General features: G+C 42.8%; 1 protein-coding gene across 8 annotated transcripts in view; it reads left to right on the top strand.

Moving 5' to 3' along the window:
* The window catches only part of nsd3 (nuclear receptor binding SET domain protein 3), a 77,452-nt gene extending 57,110 nt beyond the window's left edge, over positions 1 to 20,342 (top strand). For all 8 annotated transcript variants that reach the window (XM_078239394.1, XM_078239400.1, XM_078239398.1 and 5 more), the window contains 9 exons: positions 3,229 to 3,385; positions 7,521 to 7,729; positions 8,233 to 8,345; positions 9,493 to 9,762; positions 9,983 to 10,099; positions 13,257 to 13,398; positions 14,047 to 14,153; positions 16,740 to 16,944; positions 18,467 to 20,342. In XM_078239394.1, the coding sequence (XP_078095520.1) occupies positions 3,229 to 3,385; positions 7,521 to 7,729; positions 8,233 to 8,345; positions 9,493 to 9,762; positions 9,983 to 10,099; positions 13,257 to 13,398; positions 14,047 to 14,153; positions 16,740 to 16,944; positions 18,467 to 18,714 (1,568 nt within the window). In that variant the 3' untranslated portion in view covers positions 18,715 to 20,342. The remainder of the gene's footprint in view (positions 1 to 3,228; positions 3,386 to 7,520; positions 7,730 to 8,232; positions 8,346 to 9,492; positions 9,763 to 9,982; positions 10,100 to 13,256; positions 13,399 to 14,046; positions 14,154 to 16,739; positions 16,945 to 18,466) is intronic.
* The last annotated feature ends 2,436 nt before the right edge of the window (positions 20,343 to 22,778 follow it).

The following is a 22,778-nucleotide window of genomic DNA, read 5'->3' on the forward strand; positions in this document are numbered from 1 at the left end:
CTCCGGAACCATGTGTGCTTGAATTTTCTTACTCCCCCAACCCACCCCACCTACCATGCTGTTATCCCTACCCTGCATCTGCTAAATCTGTGGCTTTATCAAATCCTGTCTGATCTTGCTTATGAAAATGTGTAAATTGAATTAATTTCCATTTTTTTGGACTAGCTGAGCTTAATGATCAGAATTGAAGGAAAATGAAGTTAATCTGGGCTTGAAATAATTACAAGGTCAACATTTGATCCTTAATCAGACTTTTCGGAGAAAAATATGCACATGACAGCATCGTTCTGTGATACTGCAGAATCCTTTTTTTTTCCTGCTGGGTTATGATTTGGCTTTGGTCATTTCAGACCTTCCCACTATTTACATCTGAGATGATTTGACAATTGCAGTTGCTTTCATGGCACAATAAAACTGTAACAATTGGGGGGAAAGTTACTGTCACAAATCTTCCATATTCTAGGCATAAAATTGAATTCCTGTTGCTTTTAACACAAGATTTTTTCAAGGTGAAAGGAAAAAAAATCACTGCATGTTCAAGGTTTTACGATTTGGATACGATTCTTCTCATGTAGTTCGCTCCAGATACAATGGGCATGAATTGTCTCGACATTGAAATAAATATCAGGCAGGATGCACCTTGCCTGATTGAAATGCAAATACTTGTATTTTTCTGTGTCTTTTCTGGACGAACCATTTGCAAGTCCTATTTCCTCCATAGCTTTTTAGCCTTCTCTGTCCCAGGCTCTTGATTTAGCCTTCTGCATTGGTCCTGCTGCTTTCTGGCTTTTGGGCTCTGTGTTTCATTTTCTTGGACTCTTAGACAGTGGTCTCTGACACACTCTAGCTCCTGGTGTGCATGCCTCACTCACTCCAACTTTGTACCCTGGACTCTGGCTGCTAATCTTGGTCACTGCCAAATGCTGTCCTGCTTTTTGAGTTCCCCGTTTCTTCAATGTTCATCCCCAGAATTGTCTCCCACTTGAGAAATGATTGGTGATGTAATCATGTACCTGTTGCCAGACTGTTGCAATAATTAAAAAAAAACATTAATGCTTGGAAAGTTTTCCATGTCAAAAGCGAATTTCTCCTTTTCCCCTTTGGGTGGCCCCCCCTGACTAACTCCCCGGAGTTGGTGCATAGCTGGAACATAAACGTGTAGGTTAGATGGATTAGCCATGGCAAATGTATAGATTATGGGGATACGGAAGGAGGATAGGGCCTGGCTGTCAGGGTGTGGGTGCAGACTCGATGGGCCAAATGGCCTCTTCTGCACTGTAGGGATTCTATGATTGTAGGATTCAAATATCCGACATCAGGTGTGGAGTTATCTTTTATATTTTCACCTTTCGCTGTGAATGGTATTAAGTGCCCAACCATTAGGTGAATTGTGCCTTTGTACACACAAGCATCATTTTCTAAAGGACAATCATGGTGTTTGAAAGTGCCTATATATATGTCAGGCCCACCCACCTTTTCAATGGGAGTGCAGAGTTGTTTTAATCAACCAACCTTTAAAAAAGACAATTTTTGCTTTGCTTTGGTGACCACTTGTAATTTGTGGGCGAGAGCATATGTTCCACGGAGGGAGCCTTGCAGTTATTTTGAGCCCCAATGTTGCTTAGCATGGTTAGGATGCTGCTTAACATGCTACCCAAGGTCAGCGGTGTTCCCTGCTTAATGTTTTCAGTCCAAGTTTCTGCTTCACTTCCGTCCATCCAGCTAACTGGAGAATGCTGCATCCATGCTTTTGTGTGTTAGAGAGACAAACTGGTTTGCTGGCAAGCTTAGATATTGGGGGCTGAGAGAGGAGAATCATTCCTTGTTACTTGTTGAGGCTGCCTTTCAAAAAAAAACAAGGCATTTTTTTGAGGAAAGAACTGGAGGTGAAAATTTCTATTAGGCAGGAGTGAGAAACAGGCAGTATTGCATCAGCAGCCTGTTAAACATCCTGCCTCTTACTCAGCCGAAGTGGCTGCAATGGAATTGAATATTGGGTACAAATTGTAGTTGGCAGCCTAAGCAATGCCACAAGTTTCAATCTGTCGCCTAAAATGAATTTCCACCTCTCTGCCCCTTGTCTTTACCTTTTCTTAACAGCTGACACGAATCTGTCTAATGTAAAATGCACGTAATTCATAGGGAAAGACAAAAGCCAAGGTGATACTTTTCTTTTTTTTTACACCAAAAGTGAGGGAGTTGCCAGCAATTAAACAATTCTTGAGCATGTTTTACGTAACAGCTGCTGTGTCTGTCATTCCGTTGTATGCTTTTGTTCATCTTCACCCCCGCTTCCATCTCGATACACTGTTCTTGAGTGGGGGGTGGGGGGGGGGGGGGGGGGAAATTGCATGTCTGGAATCAACTTCTCCAGTGACAAAGCTTCCCCGTGCTTCCACTGAAAGAATGCACGTACTGCAGGGCAGCCTGGCCCTGATCACGGTGTTATCTACTTGATTATTCTTCTGAGAACCCATCCACTGTTATTGTCTGGTCAACACTGATGATTGCTCATGTCATTTCTGCTGGGCAGATTTGAATATCCATCTGCACTGAGATTCACATTAACAACTGCGAAATGAGCAACTTCCCTTTTGAGCTTGAGCAAAATTCTGGTATTGCTTGCCTCTAGAGTTTTCTCCTGTGTTCCCGCTGTGCTGAGCTACACGTCTGGGACAGGTTCCATGCAGCTGAGTACGTCAGTGCAAACTTCACTGCAGTAAGATGCTCAGCTGTACGGCTAGATGTGAGGGCTGGAGGAGCAATGTGTTTGCAGAGACCGGGAGTGCCCATCGGCTCTGGTCGCTGTCACTGTAACCCTTGGTTCATCAAGCAGCACAGTTTTTGTGTTGGTTAACAAAAACATTTTCATTGGGTAAACATTCAGCTACTTCACATTTGGGTTTTAAAAATTGCAATTAAATGATTAAAACAGAAGTGACTCAAATCAGTTTAGTTTGAATTTGGAATATTCGAGGAAAAACTTGACTTTTGGGTTTGAAATGGGAATTTGCTCATTTGTTCTGGGTATGTTGAAAATGCGTGTCTGAAGTCTCTCTGCATGATGCTCAGCTGTGGGTGATAAATGACTCTTGGTGAGCATTGCTTCAGATGACTGTGGAAATCCCAGTCTGTGTAACTGGGAAAATGGTGAACACTAATGGTAGCGGCAGAGGTTGTGTGTATTTACCAAAAAGTCAGTAAAAGAAAGTTTCCTTGTGTGTCAAGGTGGCCGCCTATTATGCTGTGAATCCTGCCCAGCATCCTTCCATCCTGAATGCCTGACGATTGATATGCCAGAAGGGAACTGGTATTGCAATGATTGTAAAGCTGGCAAGAAATCACGTTACAAGGAAATAGTCTGGGTCAAACTGGGCATTTACAGGTAACTCATTTGTCTCTCTTTCAATTTAGCGAAGAGCTTTAATAACTCTGAAGAAAGGAAGTTTGGGATCAGAAATAGTATTTGGCAGTGTTGAGCTGAAATGTAATTATAATGCACCACCAGAGATAATGGAATGAAATATGAAGAGCTGAAGGGAATTTTGCCTGTGTTGGCTGCCCATTGTGCAGTTCCAAATTCTTTGAGAACTCATAACCGATGTTGAAGAATCAGAAGAGAATAGTGTAAGCAGCTAACTGAATTGAATTGAAAAGGAATGTCATTTGACTTTAGTTTGTGTGTTTTATTTTGATGTGTGCATTAAGGTAGTGTGTTTAAATTGGAGATACAAGGGACTGAACCAGATGGACACTCGGTGTGAGAGTCGTATCACAAGTTTGAAATGTTAAAAGTTCATAAATGGCATTACTCTGAATCCCTTGTGTAGTCATAAATGTCATCATTAAACAATGGTCGCAACAATGAAGAATTTGGATACACTTCCACTCAAAACACCTTGTGTCCAGTATCTTTTGTGAACTCCTCTAGACTAAAAACATCTTGACTCGGGTGACTGAATACATTTTAAAATGAATACTGCAATCATTAACATTTCCTGGCCAATTCATCAGCAAGCCTTAAAAGTCCTGTGCCAAGGTGACATGGGTTGTATCTTCTGGTGCTGAATGGGCATTCAGTCTTGAGACCTTGCTGTTGTTTGGATGGCACTGAATGGGGAATGTCTTCTTGTCTGTGTGCCATTATGATAAGTTTTCAAAGTTTGTGCCAGTGGATTCTCTGTCCACTGACAACATGTTGTGATGTGTTCAGAATGTGGTTTCGCTGCAGGTCAGAGTCAATCAGATGTGGTTGACCTGCACATCATAAAGCAAAACCAGATCTAGCTTCTAGATTTGAAATAAACAAAGCAATTTAATGACACATCTCTTCTGCATGACAAATATTGAATAAGTTATTGCCCTATCACATTGCCTTCAACTGCAGTGCAGTTACAGAGAGCTGGAGATAATCTGACAGTACACTGAATATGAACAAATATTGAGAGACCATTTTAAAGGGAAAGCCTCACACTTCACAGCAGTTGGTGAAAATCAAACAGTTTAAAAACTTTTATTGGCCAAGTGTTTGGTAGACTTTTGCCAACTTGAAGAATGGGGTGTGGACATTGCAAGGTCAAACACTGCATGGGTCTCTCTCCGACCAAAGGATGCTGTAAAACGAGTAGAATTGATAGTCTAGTTCCGTGCTGCTGTTTCTCACCATTTCAGAACAGATCTACAGATTAAATTAGTATCTCCAGTGTAGGTGAAATACAAACAGAAAATGCTGAAAGTAGTCTGCAGGTCAGGGAGTATCCGTGGAGGGAGACAGAGTTAATGCTTCAGGTCCACAACTTTTCATGGAAAAGTTAGACTGTTAGACTTGCTTGACAGAAATCACAATGTGAATACGTTTCTCAAACAAGTCCTTTTAATGTTCAGTTCAGGAAGCAAGAATATCGATGCGTTTTCTTGTACTAAGCTGCCTTTGCACATAAGATTTAGCAGTGATATTTCTCTAATGATTGAAAGTTGATGAACGTGGGGGGAAAAGTTGCTACAGGAAAGTCTAGTGGATGACCTGTTTATCACCATGTTTGTCTGGGAATGAAGTAAACAGAGTGTGATGGGCAACATTTCTGTTGACAGTGGGAGTGATTTAAAACAAAACCATAATCCCATTTTAGGGGAGAATTGGACAGTTATGTTGAGCAGAGGGAAGATGCATTTGTTTGGAGAGTGAATTGTTACGTCAAAGAGCAATCATCGGCATCATGGCCCAAATGGCCGTCACCTGTGCTGCAACCTGGTGTGTTCTGTAATGAACTTGAAGTTTTTGTTTGTGGTTCATGTTTTAGTCATCGACATTCCTGCCTTTATATTGCCTTGAACACAGCAACACATCTCAAAAGTGTCATGGATGTCAAAAGAGACACTGAGTCAAAGGTGATATTGGATCGGTGACCAAAGTTCTGATCTACAATTTTGCTTCGGCACAAGGAAGCATCCTGACCAATGTTGATGTGAGGTTCAAAATATGGAGGAGGAGGGAAAGTTTATCTCGAGCTCCCTTGACTGCTGACCTCCCAACTTTCATCCCTTGCCTCCCCTGCCGACTTACGTAAATAGTTATCTCTCCTTAGATAGTTCCCCTCCTTTTCCAAGCTTCCAATATCACCTTTGCTCCTGAAAAACCAATCGTCAAACATCAGAATAAGATTTCTGATTAAAGATTATGAACCTGAAGCATTATCTCTGCCTGTCTCTCTGGAAGTATCCACCCCAAAGGTTGGCTATTTGCAGCATTTTCTACTTTAATTCCACCTTCAAACTTTCTGAGCTTGTCCTGAACCAATGTCCATCACCTTTCCATAGCTTGTGAACACCTCTGAAACCAATGCTCACTGGCATGGAGTACTGCATCGCTTGGCAGAGCACAGAGGGCTGAGACTTGATGTAGTCGAACAAGATCTGGTGATGGATGCTTCATCTAGTTGTTAGTAAATATAGTAATGTCAATTACTTAGATTTGTTAAAGTGAATGGGGGCCAGTGAGACACGGACAGATTTGCAAAGAGGAATGTTATCAGAGATGGTGATGTTATGGCTGAGCAAAGAAACAGCAGGCAAATGAAAGCCTGAAGGCTCAGAAATTGAGAGTTTGAAAGTACAGATGTAAGTGACTTGGATGAGAGTTTAACCTAGGACCAGAAACAGAAGGAAAATGGGATTGGATATATATCTAAGTGGTGAGGGATGGGTAGATTGAATTGTAAGAAGTTTAACAACACCAGGTTAAAGTCCAACAGGTTTATTTGGTAGCAAATGCCACTAGCTTTCGGAGCGCTGCCCCTTCGTCAGGTGGAGTGGAGAAATGCTCACAAACAGGGCACAGAGACACAAATTCAATTTACAGAATAATGATTGGAATGCAGTCTTTACAGATAATCAAATCTTAAAGGTACAAACAATGTGAATGGAGGGGGCATTAAGCACAGGCTAAAGAGATGTGTATTGTCTCCAGACAGGACAGCCAGTGAGATTCTGCAAGTCCAGACAAGCTGTGGGGGTTACAGATAGTGTGACATGAACCCAAGATCCCAGTTGAGGGCGTCCTCATGTGTGCGGAACTTGGCTATCAGTTTCTGCTCAGTGACTCTGTGACCGCTGATCAGCATTTGGGCATTCGGCCTCTGATCTTCGGGTCAGCGTTCTCCAAGGCGGCCTTCACGACACACGACAGCGCAGAGTCGCTGAGCAGAAACTGATAGCCAAGTTCCGCACACATGACGACGGCCTCAACCGGGATCTTGGGTTCACGTCACACTATCTGTAACCCCCACAGCTTGTCTGGACTTGCAGAATCTCACTGGCTGTCCTGTCTGGAGACAATACACATCTCTTTAACCTGTGCTTAATGCCCCCTCCATTCACATTGTTTGTACCTTTAAGACTTGATTATCTGTAAAGACTGCATTCCAATCATTATTCTGTAAATTGAATTTGTGTCTCTGTGCCCTGTTTGTGAGCATTTCTCCACTCCACCTGACGAAGGGGCAGCGCTCCGAAAGCTAGTGGCATTTGCTACCAAATAAACCTGTTGGACTTTAACCTGGTGTTGTTAAACTTCTTACTGTGTTTACCCCAGTCCAACGCCGGCATCTCCACATCACAGATTGAATTGATCAGAGATGATCATGGCAATGATGGATACCATGGAAATGGAGAGGGCGCAGGAGATGACAATGTCAAATGGTGGAGAACTTCGGCTTGGTCCCTGTGAAGATTTAGATTCAGCCAATCAGAATAGTGCAACTGACCTTTAGTAAGAGGCAGATTCAAAGCATGCTGCCCAGTTTTTCCAAGATTTTTATACATGGCATGTTTCCTTTCTGCTATTTTAGGTCGGTGATAGCTTCTCATAGTTATAGACTGCATATTTCTGAAATCACTCCTGTTTGTAAATGCACTTATGCGTGAGATTGTTAATAAGTCCTTGTGTTGTCCTGTTGGCCATGTGTGACGTGGTGATGACCCGTGCTTCTTTGCAGTTGTCCTTACCCTGATGTTTGTTTCAGGTGGTGGCCAGCAGAGGTTTGTAATCCCAAATGTGTGCCACTTAACATTCAAGCAATGAAGCATCATATAGGAGAATTCCCTGTACGTTTCTTTGGATCGAATGATTACTATTGGGTGCATCAGGGCAGAGTCTTTCCTTACTTAGAAGGAGACAAGGGCAACGTGTCCGATGGGCGTGCTGGTGGTATTAACGAGATTTTCAAAAAAGGTAAAATCTTCAGCATACAAGCAGAGATATCTTTCCCTAATGCAAAATGAACAGCCTGCGCTCGTAAAGACAACTATTGCACGTTTGTCACTCATTGTATTGGCCGCTTTGTATTGCTTCCTTGCTCTTAAGTTCTTGCTGTAAGGGAATGAAATAATTCCAGCTTGTAGATATTTCCACAGCCATTGAAAGCCGCCCCTAGTCAATCTAGTGTGGAAAAGAGATCCCTCCATAGAATCTTTTCCATCTTTGTGCCTAAGGAATGCTGTTGAAATCTGTTTGGGTTGACGAGGAGGAGCTGAAGTGCATGATTTTTCAACACTTTGCATTTTGCTTGAATTTTCTTGCTGAGAATTTGGATGCGGTTGGTGTATAGTTATTGGGAAAAGTGGAGCTAACTCGCTATGTGCCTGCAACAATATACTGATTGCCTGAAGTTTATTATATAGCATGGGGAAGAGAACCCCATCCCAAATAAAAATGTTGCTTTCTGCCACTCCTAGCACTGGAAGAAGCTGCTAAACGATTTCAGGAGCTAAAGTTACTGAAAGAGAGCAAGGAAGCACTAGAAAATGAACGCAATGAAAGAAAGCCACCAGCGTATAGATTCATTAAAGTAAGTCCTGTCAATAATGAAAAGTAAAAGTAATCAGCATCACTTGAGATTGTTTCAATTATGTTTCTGAAGAAATTGTTTTTAAAGTCAACTTTTAACATTTTTTAACTCTGGGCAGCCTCGTTCAGACATACGGATGAAGCAGGAACTGTGTCTGCCACACTGCTGCAGCTTTTCGAATGAAAATGAAAAAACATTTAGCACTCATGATTTGCAACATTTTCCAATAATGGGCCCATTGACAATTCTGAACTTGCTCACTGAAACTAAACAGGAATTTTGTTTTAATGTCTCTCAGTAGAGTACCTTGTTATTTCCTTGCGCTTTTCTTTTGCTCCACTCCTCAGTGTCCTGGATGTCGCGTGGGGTACATTCCTACAGAATCCTGACAACCCCAAGTCCCCAACATATTTGCCATTCTTCACATGAACCTAGCTGTTCACCTAGAAATGAATGGTGATGAGCATTGTTGAGTGATAGATTGACATTGATCTTTCTGCTTTTTTTTTAATGGGACTGTACCTCAAGTGGCTCATGTGCCCATGAAAATATCAGGCGAAAGTCATACACGGTGGCCAGCTTGGGTCGCTGTCTGTGTGGAGTTTCTCCCCGTGTCTGCGTGGGTTTCCTCCGGGTGCTCCGGTTTCCTCCCACAGTCCAAAAATGTGTTGGTTCAGTGCATTGGCCATGCTAAATTCTCCCTCGGTGTTAACAGGCGCCGGACTGTGGCGACAGGGGGATTTTCACAGTAACTTCACTGCAGTGTTAATGTAAGCCTACTTGTGAATAATAAATAATTAAACTTTTCACCTTGAAGGATAAGCATTGCCAAAGTGTTTCCCTTCCAATCCTGGATACATTAGACCCCCAAGTACATACCGACAGTCACACCATAGGTTTATTGATTTGCAAAACTGATTGCAGTGACTATTTTTTAAATATACATCTCAGTCGTCTTTTTTCATCATCATATTGACATTTGTCGGGTGAATTAACTCTCTTCCTTGACTTATTTTTATAGTTTTTATCACTGTCACTGGTAATTTGGCTGTTAGGAGTGATCTTGAGCAAGTTATTCAAATTCAAGGAAAGTACAAAATGGTGAAGCATATGCACTAATAAAATGCGGCACTTTTTTCTACACCAGACGAACAAGCCAATTGGAAAAGTCCAGATCCACGTTGCTGACTTGTCAGAAATACCACGGTGCAACTGTAAGCCCACGGATGAAAACCCTTGTGGACTGGACTCGGAATGTCTGAACCGGATTCTGATGTACGAGTGCCACCCGATGGTCTGTCCGGCTAGAGAAAGCTGCCAGAACCAATGCTTCACCAAGCGACTCTACCCTGAGACGGAGCTGGTGAGAACAGAAGCACGTGGCTGGGGCCTCTGTACAAAAGTGGACATTAAAAAGGTGACTTTTTAACTCACTTTACTTCCTTTGACTTGCACAGAATGGCTGTCATTCGAGAGGTGTAAGCCTTGTGTGCCATCCATGTATATAGTTGAACAGAATTGTGTTTCCAGCCAAACTTGCTGAACTTGATGTAGGTGTTCCAGCAAATACCTTGTGTGGGTGGGAGGGGTGTTCAAAGCACCATCACATGTTCCTCACCTGTCATTTTTGCATGCAGGGTCAATTTGTGACGGAGTATGTTGGTGAGTTAATTGATGAAGAAGAATGCAGAAACCGCATAAAATATGCTCACGAAAGCAACGTTACCAATTTCTATTTGTTGACCTTAACCAAGGTAAGGCAGCAGTGTACTGGGTGTGACTATTACTTTTGTGGTGCTAATGAGGGCTGGATTGGGAAAAAGACAATTGCAATATCACGCTGGCACCTCAGGCTCCCATGCAGTGGATCACTGAGTGAAAAGGTTGCAATCTGCACTCACTCACTCTTGAGGTCCCATGTCACCAATTCTGTCCTCAATAAGAGGCATCAAGTGGAGGGAGACCTGGTGCTTCCCAGGAGGGAATGCTTTGTGAAGAGGGAGCCCTCTGTGCCAATTTATTGTGTAAAAGAAGCCAGGGAAAGAAATCCATAGTGGTTTTTGGCCCCAAAGTGCTTTGTAACCAATTAAAAAGATTTTGATGTGCGTGTCTGATGTATTATGAAATGTGTCAACCAATTTGCATAACCAATAGCAACAAGGTGACCTGTTCTTCAGCAAAGCTGGCTGAGGGATCAATGTTGACCAGAACTAACAGGCGAACTCTGCAGCTCTCCTTCAGTTCTTCACTGAAGTGTCAGACTGGGTTCTGTCCACCTTTCCTTTAGTCATCCTGAATTGTATTGGTGAAAATCCTAGCACAGTTTGTCGGACAGCCTTCTGGCTTAATGAATCATGATGGGCAAGGAGTTAGTGATGAGTGGTCAAAAACAGTCCTGAGTAACAAAATAGCTTGGAAGATTAGAAAGCTACTTCTGCTTCAGTGCTGGAAGGCTGTCGCGCCCAGAAACATGTGTCAACCCCCTGGCCTTGTGATGTTGTGATATCTGTGGTGGAATATTGGCCTTCATTGCAACGGGGGATGGAGTTCAAAAGAAGGCATGTCTTGTTACAGTGATACAGGCATCAGTGAGACCACACCAACAGTACTGTGTACAGCTTGGGACTCCTTACTGAAGGAAGGATATACATGCATTGGAAGTGGTTGAAAAAAGGTTCACTGCTCTGAAGAAGAGTCATACACACTCAAAACATTTACTCTCTCTCTGCCAGACCTACTGAGCTTTTCCAGCATTTTCTGGTTTTATTAGGCTGATTCTGGGATGAAGTATGTTGTCTTAACAGCAAAGGTTCAGCAAGTTGCAAGCAAAGGTTGAGCAAGCAAATTCATTGGCATAGAGAATAGAAGAGATGATCTTGATGAAATATCAAAGATTCTGAAGGCTCTTGATATGGTAGATGCTGAGAGAATGCTCCCCAGAGTTAGTGGACACAGTTTAAAAGCATGGGGCTCCCTTTTAAAACTGATATCTGTGAGGGCTGTTGGTCTTTTGAATTGTCTCGCATTCTCTACCCTAGAGAGCTGCGGAGATTGGCCATTGAATATACTCGAGGCCAAGTTAGAGAGTGTTTTGATCCACACGGGAGTCGAGGATTATGGGGTGCAGGCAGGAAAGTGGGAGTTAAGACCACAATCTGATCAGCCACGATCTTTTTAATTAGTAGAGCAGGCTTGAGGGACCAAATTCTTATCACCTTCTGGTCGATCTCTCTCCTGGTTCCTTATTTAGATCTCCAGCTGATACAATTGAGAAGCAGCAAATCATAGAAATCATAGAAACCCTACAGTGCAGAAGGAGGCCATTCGGCCCATCGAGTCTGCACCGACCACAATCCCACCCAGGCCCTACCCCCACATATTTACCCACTAATCCCTCTAATCTACACATCTCAGGACTCTAAGGGGCAAATTTTTTTTTAAACCTGGCCAATCAACCTAACCCGCACATCTTTGGACTGTGGGAGGAAACCGGAGCACCCGGAGGAAACCCATGCAGACACGAGGAGAATGTGCAAACTCCACACAGACAGTGACCCGAGCCGGGAATGGCGATCGTGGCAGAAAGCTGGCTTCTCGTGATAAAGAATTCAAGTTGAATTGTAATTGGACCATCCGTGTGTCTGAGTAGATATTGCGATTTGATTGTATAAATTTACGTGCGATTGCGTTACCTCTCAGCAGTCACTATTTTCAGCAATGGCGTTGTGTTTATTGCAGGCATCATCTTATATCACTTTACATTGTACCTTGTTCCTCAGTGCTTGTCTCCATGCCCTTTGCTGGTAAGCAAAATGAAGCCTTGAATTAAGGATTCTGTCGGGTTAATTCAAAACCCATGTGAAAATAAAGAACAGCCGAGAGTTACTTTCATTTTGGACTTCAGATAACCATTGTAAAGCGTGGCATTGCGTTTTCAGAGCTCTCGGTGTCTTGGTGGCCCCTCACAGGTGGACTGGATACTTTCACCATGATGGGTTTTTTCTGTGAGCTGTAAACGGGAAAGGTTTCTGGAACATAGAACATAGAACAGTACAGCACAGAACAGGCCCTTCGGCCCACGATGTTGTGCCGAGCTTTATCTGAAACCAAGATCAAGCTATCCCACTCCCTATCATCCTGGTGCGCTCCATGTGCCTATCCAATAACCGCTTAAATGTTCCTAAAGTGTCTGACTCCACTATCACTGCAGGCAGTCCATTCCACACCCCAACCACTCTCTGCGTAAAGAATCTACCTCTGATATCCTTCCTATATCTCCCACCACGAACCCTATAGTTATGCCCCCTTGTAATAGCTCCATCCACCCGAGGAACTAGTCTTTGAACGTTCACTCTATCTATCCCCTTCATCATTTTATAAACCTCTATTAAGTCTCCCCTCAGCCTCCTCCGCTCCAGAGAGAACAGCCCTAGCTCCCTCAACCTTTCCTCATAAGACTTACCCTCCAAACCAGGCAGCATCCTGGTAAATCTCCTCTGCACTCTTTCCAGCGCTTCCACATCCTTCTTATAGTGAGGTGACCAGAACTGCACACAATATTCCAAATGTGGTCTCACCAAGGTCCTGTACAGTTGCAGCATAACCCCACGGCTCTTAAACTCCAACCCCCTGTTAATAAAAGCTAACACACTATAGGCCTTCTTCACAGCTCTATCCACTTGAGTGGCAACCTTCAGAGATCTGTGGATATGGACCCCAAGATCTCTCTGTTCCTCCAAAGTCTTCAGAACTCTACCTTTGACCCTGTAATCCACATTTAAATTAGTCCTACCAAAATGAATCACCTCACATTTATCAGGGTTAAACTCCATTTGCCATTTTCCAGAAGCAAGAAGATTCTCAACGGTCAAGAGTGAAGTGAGACAAAAGTTTGAATTTGTGTTTTTGTAGGATCGGATCATTGATGCTGGGCCCAAAGGCAATTATTCCCGCTTCATGAACCATAGTTGTGATCCCAACTGTGAGACACAGAAATGGATGGTGAATGGTGATACCCGTGTTGGACTCTTTGCACTTTGTGACATAAGAGCAGGTGAGAGTTGAACGGATCTTTATTCAAACTGGATAGCAGGCAGTTAGTTTGCCTTATTGAGACAAGTTATGAAGTTGATTCGAAAATCCATTCATGAATATGTATATTTTCACATCAGAAATTAGTGAATGAATTGCAGTGACATAAATTTCGCACCATTCTTGGTGAGGTTACTTACCCTCCTGTTATTAGACCTCCAGAAATTACTCTTGTTCAAAACAAGAAGGAACGCTATTATTTGCATTTGTTTCCTCATGCATCAGTGCCCAGCGATGTTGATACCAAGTGGTAATCGAGTTGGGTGAAACCATGTGCTTAAATACTGGCAGATATTACATTGTACATGTTATTAGCTATGTTATTCCTGTGCCATGATGTGATTTTAGTCTCATACGACATGTTAAATAGTACCATTGCAGAAAGCTGTTTCAAACTGGTTTCACCTGCTGAAATGTTATTTTGGCCTACTTTCGATTTTCATTGAATTGTCAGAGTAGGATGCATGTCAGGGCTTTAGTACATCCGAATTAAAGAAGCTTCATCAATACAAGCCTGACTTTTCTCTTTCATGTCTTCTAACTTCTGAAGAGATTGCCTCTGCAGAGTGGTAACGACTTTTGAAATTGTGTCAATTTGTTTGACCTTCAGGATCTGAACTGACCTTCAATTATAATTTGGACTGTTTGGGCAATGGAAAGACAGTGTGCAAGTGTGGAGCTCCCAACTGCAGTGGGTATCTGGGTGTGCGTCCAAAGGTGAGTTTAATCTTTGTAACAGGTGGGATTGTAACATGAGATTTATTTCAGTGATAAAACATTGGGATTAGCTAAGATGGACGATGGGAAATGTAGTATTTTTGAGTAGATTGCTTTCAGATCACTCCAGAATGAAGAAGAAAGAACTTGCTTATCACATCCAGATGACATTCCCAAATGCTTCACCGGGAGTCCATCATCATAGGTGGAGCTTAAGCAATTGAGGAAAGATGTCTCTTTTTTGTATCACAAATTTCCTCCTCGTTGGGATGTGTTGACACATGAAACACCTTTCTTTTGGACAAACTTCACGATAGAGCTTTTTGTATCTATGCCTTTGAGCTTCCTTGTTTTAGCAACACCTTGTTCTTCTGCAGCAAACTGAAGTATAGCCAGAGACCTTCTCAAGGGCAATGAGGGATGGGTAATAAATGCTGGCCTAGCCAGTGATGCCCACATCCCATAAATCAATAAAAGAAAAGCAAGGCTGGGAGAAGCTCAACTGTGGTCCAGCGAATCCCTTGACGTTTTCGTGCCGCCTTCTCCGAAGGCACCTGTGACATTGGCTGATAATTCCATTGTGTTCTTCAATTTCTGCTTTGTTTCTTCATCTGTCTTTCTGCTTTTCTCAATCCTAGCAAGTAAAGAATCCCCACAGTGTCGAAGAGGGCCATTCAGCCCATCGAGCCTGCACCAATGACAATCCCACCCAGCCCCTATCCCCGTCACCCCACGTATATACCCTGCTAATCCGCCAGACACAAGGGGCAATTATCATGGCCATTCAACCTAATCCGCATATCTTTGGTGTGGGAGAAAACCGGAGCACCCGGAGGAAACCCACGCAGACACGGGGAGAACGTGCAGACTCCACATCGACAGTGACCCAAGGCCAGAATTGAACAAGGGTCCCTGGCGCTGTGATGCAGCAGTGCTAACTACTGTCTCACCGTGCCACCCTATCACAGGCTCAGAGTACCACAGGCTCAGCTAACCAAAGAGATGCAATAAATTCTGTCGACATGTTCAATTTTATTCATTTTTTTGTTGCTTTAAGTTGTGTTTGCAGCACATTAAATATCATCTGACAGTGTATGCATGTTGCATTTTTATGTTGCTCAAAATCTGAAGCTGCTGTCTATCGCAACAGTTCCGTTTTCCTTGATGAATGTGCACGCAATTGCCTTGATTGTACTCCATTGTTGATTTATACCGTAGTCACTTTTGTCTTTGACTTTAATGCTTCCCCTTCCTTTCTAAATTAGTTGTCTGCACCTCCTGAAAATATTAGTGTTCGGAGGCTGCTGTTCTGTGCCATCGTTCTGTTCCTTGCCTTCGAGTCCCTTCATCATGTTTCAAGCCTAGCCTGAGTCATCAGACTCTTAGATTTTTGATGTCAGTAAGGCATGAAAAGGAATCAGAACTGTATGTATCAAACCTTCATTCTTTTCTGCTATTTTAACACGGATTTTTGCTGACCCACAAAATGGCTGCTGCACGCCACATGTCTCACAAGATTGGTTATCTGTTCTGGAAGGTTCCGTAAGAAGTCTCACAACACCAGGTTAAAGTCCAACAGGTTTATTTGCAAGCTTTCGGAGCGTTGCCCCTTTGTCAGATGGAGTGAAAATCTGTTCTCCAACAGTGCACAGAGACACAGAAATCAAGTTACAGAATACTAATTAGAATGCAAATCTCTACAGCCAGCCAGGTCTTAAAGGTACAGATAATGTGGGTGGAGGGAACATTAAACACAGGTTAAAGAAATGTGTATTGTCTTCCAACAGAGAAGACAAGCAAAGTAGTTCCACTCTCATTCTTTTGGGATCTCTCGCCCCATTGTAAGACCACACTATGATGATGAAACTGGGTGACTGACTGAAGGAGGCCATTTGACCCATCAATCCTGCACTGACAACAATCCCACCCAGGTCCTATTCCCTGCTAACCCCCCCCCCCCCACACACACACACACCACACACACACACACACAAAATTTAGCATGGCCAATCCACCTAACCTGCACTTTTTTGGACTGCGGGAGGAAACTGCAGCACCCAGAGGAAACCCTCTCAGATACAGGGAGAATGTGCAAACTCCACACAGACAGTGACCCAAGGCCGGAATTGAACCCAGGTCCCTGTGCTAACAGTGCTAACTACTGTCACCTATTTTCACACGCTATTTTTGTTTTGTTTCAGCATATCCTGTTTCTCCATTGTTATCGAAAGAACTTGGGCATTGGTTCTCTTCCTTTTTGACCTTTCTTGGATAAATGTAGCTTGTATTTGAACCATCATCATTAAAGATAACCCATTGCTTCATTGCAGTTTTTCTGGTCAATCTTTTGTTCCATTTTACCCTGGCTGGTTCCCTTCCAATCCCACTCGAGTTTGCTCTTTTCCAAATTAGAACGTTGACCTCAGAAAACTTCAGTTCTGCCAAACCAATGTGAAGTGTTCACTTGAGCGGAGGTGAAAGTGGAGAAATAGACATGTTAATTTTCTAAGTGATGATTCACTGCTTAAAAAGTTGGTTAGATTTTATGAAACTGAAATGCTGCGTTTTGCCTCTTGGATCTACTAGACTGCCGCTGCAACAGCAAATGAAGAAAAGGCAAAAAATGCGAAGAAGAAGATGAAGAAACGGAAAACGAAAATAGACATCAGAAAAATGCACGAGGACTACTGCTTCCGCTGCTGTGATGGAGGCGAGTTGGTGATGTGTGATAAGAAGGACTGCCCCAAAGCATATCACCTCTCATGCCTAAACTTGACCAAACCACCATTTGGTAAGCACTGCATGGATCTTAAAAACAGATTTGATATCCACATTTCATTGTAATGTTGTAGGAAAAGATAATGCCAATTCTCTGAGGCACTATTACCGTTTGTTGTTTTAGCCAAGTATATTTTGGGGCACCCATAAAGTCTGCAGCTCTATAATCAAATTCTAGGCCTTTATCAACCTTTGAGTGAGAAATTTTCAACCACCATTTACTCTTCTGAGGTCACATGGCTATTAATGGTGTGATTCAAAGAAAAGGCAGCTGACTCAAAATTTTCCATCCTTTCATAGATGTTTTACTGGTTACCATAAAGGTGCTGTTGTAAACTTAACCTCTGAGAGAATCATTTACTCATTCAGAAGTCCTGAAAAGCCACCTAAAATGTTCTCTCGTAATGTACGTCCATTATTTCTTACAGCTGCAGTCTGTGTGTTTTGCGTGTGATTAGTAAGGGGAACCTGAACAGAGACTGGGTTTGTAAATTGCAGAACAGCACTTCAATCTGGATTTCCGAGACTCCTGGGGGGAGGAGGGGGGATGTTTTCCCGTCCTGCCCACCACGGGAATCGTACCAGCGGTCGGGGGGGCAGGCCATGCAATGGTCCGTTGACCTCGGGTGGGATTTTCCGGTTTTGAGGTGAGCATAGCCAGAAAATCCCGCTCTGTCTTTGTTTGACTGCTTTCTTGCTATTTTAGTCTGTGAAATGTCTTGGAATAGATTTGTCATCCAGTATCTCAATATTACTATTGATCTATTATATTATATTCAATGTTATTATTGATTTCTCAATATTAGCAGGGCAACTTGAGGGGGAGTAGGAGGTATGGTAGGGGCTTTGGTGGGGACAGGAGGAGACTCAAAGCTTCTTTCTTGGGAGAGAACATGGAGTGCTTTATACATCTTGTGGTCACTGAAGTGGCTTCACGAAAGGGAAAGGCACAAACTGGTTGTCTCTTGAGATCGGCTGGGTATTAATTGAGAGGAAACAATTTGTATGATTGTGAACCGGCTTGCAGAAGTTGTGTGCTCCATGGACACAAGAAAAGAGGGGTGCACAACACATTAAAACTCGAATGCATTTAAGCTTCTGCTCTTTTCACATGGTGTATTAACCTACTGGGGTAAAAACAATTGTGTTTCGATACGGTATCTATATGCTGAATTTAAAATTCTCTTTCAACACAAGTGACAACATGCAATCATTTCTAATGACATGGGACTGAACAGCTTCACTACAATACAGGAGTCAGGCTGGAAGAGATAAAATAAACCTCAACTGTAGTGTTAGGTACTTTTACAAATACAAAATTATCACTGCAGCATAAACTTTGGTTAGGATATTGTGCCCAATTGTCTATTCTTCAGTGGGCACAGCTGTTATCTGGAGCATGTGTGGAGGAGGATCACTGGGATGAACCATTTGTTGGAAACAAGTAGAGGGCCAAAAGGTGCAGAAAACTCGCAGCGAATCGAAGTGATTTTCATTTCATTCACCCTATCAATATTTTTCCCTCCAATCTCTAGGAAAATGGGAATGTCCTTGGCACCACTGCGACGAGTGCGGCAAATCCTCCACCTCCTTCTGCGACTTCTGCCCAAACTCCTACTGCAAGGAGCACCAGAAGGGAGCCTTGACTGCCTCCACGCTGGATGGCCGTCTCTGCTGCTCTGAGCACGACCCGAACTGCCCCACAGAATTTGACTCGTCCTCCTCCGTCAGTCTTCAGAACAACTCGGCAGCTGAGGACACCGGTGAAGAAACCACTGAGTGAATGCTTCCAAGTGGAGACGTCATGGACTTGCAGTACTTATCAGGGCAACCTTTAGTGTTCTGCTATAAAGGGCTCTGGGGATTGTAAATCATGCAGAGTGGAAAACCCAGATTCCGAGGGAGTAAGTAAAGATGACCAAAAGATTGTTTAGATTATTTTTTTTTGGTTTTAATTTTGGACACCTCAAAGTGACGATTGTCCTTTAAGAATTATCGTAATGACAGGAAACAGTGCTCTCATTTTTGTCTTTCTCTAAATTGTTAGTGTTCAGTGGTATTTGTGCCCGATTATTGACGTTGGAAGAATTACCTGCCCTTGTCCATTTAAAAACCAAAATCTAAGGATAATGCTATGTAGCTTGTTTGATTTATGTTTAAATTAAAATGAATAGTCGTGGGCAGGAGAGGGTGTTGGGGGTGGGGGGTGGAAGGGGAGAAATTAATGGACAATACATGAATCCCACTGAGTGGTCAGAAGGGGAAATCTGACTGACCCCCTTGCCTCCACCCCCACCTCACCTGTCCCCAGTCTAAGGTGGAAAGTGGATTGTGTACAGCACTTTGTTAATCTTGAAGAATCTTTCAGTGGACCACCATGATCTGCTCGTACCGGGAGTGGGAAAATAAAACCCACGTTAGAAGCAATCGTAAACTGCCAGATCAACAGTTGTTGAGCCTCAACATTCGACAGGGCAAAGGAGGAGAATATGAAGGGGTTTAATTTCCAGCACGGTATACAGGTATGAAGCCTAACAGTGGCTGGCAGTGTCGTGTTATCCTTGAGGTTCAGATAGTGCAAATAGCCCCAGCTTTTGCCCTTTGTGGCATTGGATGTCATCTGATATTCAAGTGTGGAACATCCTTCCCACGTTTTACTTGTAATTTTTATTGATATTTAGAGTTGTATTTTCTCCACTGTATAAGTGAGCATTCTAATTTGAGTTCTGCCTTTTTGGAGTTCATATTTTCTGTTGTCAGCACTACCATTATGGCTACGTTGATGTGATTTTATTATTTTTATACATTTATATGTAAAAAGCAAAATTATGATCGAAAAGAATCATGATTTAAAAAAAAACTCAAGTGTCATCTTTACTCATAGGAGTGTTTTATGGACAACTAAAATGCTCTTACTGAGTGAAAGTACTCCGAGAATCATAGAATCATATATAGCACAGAAGGAGGCCATTCGGTCCGTCACAGCTGTGCTGGTTCTGAAAGAGCCAATCAAGTTTCTTTGCCCCTTTGTCACTCATCAATCTGCTTTGACCAGCCCTTCAGTCCTGATCATCATAACTTGCTGTGCAGAAAGCGTTCTCCTTAACTTTCCTCTTCCTTTTGCCAGTATATTAAATCTGTATCCTGTTGTCCCCGACGCGCCCCCCCCCCCTCACACCCTCCTGCCAATGCAAACAGTTACTCACTATTTACCTCACCCAAACCCCACATAATTTTGAACACCACCGTTGAATCTCCCCTTGACCTTCTCTGTCCATCTATGATTCTATGCTAAAGTACTCCTGTATATAATAAACATTTAAATATGTCTGTATATTTAAAATAACCTTATACCTATCACGTTCTGATACTAGAACTTCGGTAGAATAAACTTGTGATATTTGTTTTTCAGCGTTATTCACGCATTGTATTTAATGGCAAAAAAAAAACCCTCCTCATCCATCACATGTCTACGTGTTGCAAATTCAGGGTACCTGTTGAAAAATGTATCGGTAAAACTGCCAAGTTTCCTCAGTTGCTCAGACTGAATTTCCATTCATTTGCTTTCCCACTTTGAATTTTCTTCGATTGGCTCATGACTCATTGCTGAGTTGTGACTGTTGGGTGCTACCTACCTTAGGAGACTCCCTCCCTGACTGTTAGCTGTGTCAATCCTTTCTAAGTCCAGCAAAACAAAAAAGAGTAACTGTCTATTAGCGGGTGCATATAGGACAGTGAACCTAAAATTGGCTGATTTTTACTCAGCCATCTTTTGGAAGAGAGCATTGGATTTCCATCTGTCCAGCTGTGCTTTGTGCACCAACGTATGGAGATAGTTGATAAAGTGGCAGCTGATGGGAGACAGATGAAGGAGGTGGTGGGAAGGATTATTCTTCTGCTTCCAAACCGCTTGTCTGCATTTGTGGGTCTCCCCATTCCCCAAAATTATCTGGACCTGCATCTGTCTCTTGTACTCCGTTTGCAATCCGCCTCCAATGTTGCTGACTCCAGTTCCGAGTGGGACTGACAAGTCAGTGAAACGTGTATCCAGTCTACTCTGACAGATGAAAGATGTTGAAATTTTTGCGTTGGATCTCAGTTTTTCATCACTAACAATGAGGAAATTTCAAGTCTCTGTAATCAGGACACACACGATGCTGGAAAGAAATGTTATTGTAGAATATGGTTATCGCAATGGCTTTCTCTCCTCCCCCACCTACTTGCATTTGCCCAAAATTATTTTTGCTTCTTTTGGCTGTATTCTGTCTGTCTGTTTTAGACTCCTCCCAGTTTGCATTATCTGTTTGTGCTTTTCAACAAAGATTCTTGAGTGAAGCTGTCTTCATTTTAAATGAGATTTTTTAATTTAGTCTTAAATGGCTGCACTTTATCTTTCCCCTTCTGTCTCTTCCACTGAGTCTGCGATTGTACTCAAGTGGAAGGACCAGCTGGGGTCTCGCAGAAGTTTCTTTTGAAATCAAGCACGTGGAAGGAACATGTGAAAATGTCTTGTCCTCACTGGATAGTTGCACTAAGTTGTTTTTGGGGGTAGAGATGGGTACTGTGTGTCCACTGCTCCCACTTTTCCATGTTCAATAAATCACCCACCACCCATGCCTATACCAGGCATTTTGGCCAAGAGTCCATCACCCTGCCAAATCCATGGGGAGACTGAAAAATTGATCTTTGTGTCACCATAACTCAAATGACACCTGTTCATTTTTCCAGAAAAGCACCAAAACCTGATGAGTATGTCTTCCTTTTGGGTTTTTGTTTCAGGACTGTGCGACTTTACCCATTTCTCCTATAAAATAGCTCTGAGCACTGATCGGAGCCAGAATGCCTTATGTGTACCTCTGTTCAGACTTCATTTCATTGTGCAATTTGTAGCATTAAATACACTACATGGTGACTGTGGTTGTGCAATGTGTTACCATTCTAGCAAGCCAACTTGGTTTGTCTGCCTTTATGGTGATCCTTTTCCCTCCTGCAGTTAGAGCTAGCATTTTAAAAATAGTTTCATAAATTGGCTAAAACCCACGTGCAACCTTTCTTTTTTGAAACATAAAGGGTCTTCGAGCAATTGTGCATACCCGTCTGAGCAGCACTTTTAAAATGACGGGTGCAATCTTTCACGTCGGCCAAGCTTTCATGGGCAGTGCACAGGTACTGGGGTGGAGGGAGGTGCAAACACTGACTTTTAACTGAGTTGCTGGCCAGAAGGAAGCCACAAAATGTGGGTGGGAAAAAAACGCATCTTCCCCCTCCACCAGCCACCCCCATCCCAGCCCTGCCTGTTTTCCTCAGCAGTCTGTTGAACCATAAGTGTTAAGGTGAAGTAGGGTCTGTTGAATGTTCCTCGATATCCACAACATGGCATGAGCTGGTGGTAGATCGGTTAAGCTGATCCTTTACCCCTCCTCAACCTATCCCTCACCTTTCACTTTAAGCTCAATGTATTAGTTTGCTAAGTGCGCTGTCATCTGTGACTTGATGGTTGAATTGTCTGTCATGTGGCACTAACTTCCTCTTGTTTTGATTGTCGTTGACTCGTATGGGTCCATACTGGTAGGGTGTAAAACAAAAAGTTGAATACAGAAACTCAAATGCTGCTTTGCGTTGTCTTAGTGTCCTGGTTCGTAAACTAGCAACTTGTAATCCAGCACAGGGGAAGGGAGGAGAGAGGGATCTCTCCAGGAAGGTTGTAGCTTACTCTTCAGGTTGAGAATGGCTGGTATCATCAGATGTGCTGCCAAACTAGGATGTTTTTGAATGTAATGTATTTTCACTTATTCAATTAAGGACAGTGAAAACGCCTGGCAAAATATTGCATGTGGCTTGTGGGAT

The sequence above is a fragment of the Mustelus asterias genome, chromosome 22 (genome assembly GCF_964213995.1).
Source record: "Mustelus asterias chromosome 22, sMusAst1.hap1.1, whole genome shotgun sequence".
NCBI lineage: Eukaryota > Metazoa > Chordata > Chondrichthyes > Carcharhiniformes > Triakidae > Mustelus > Mustelus asterias.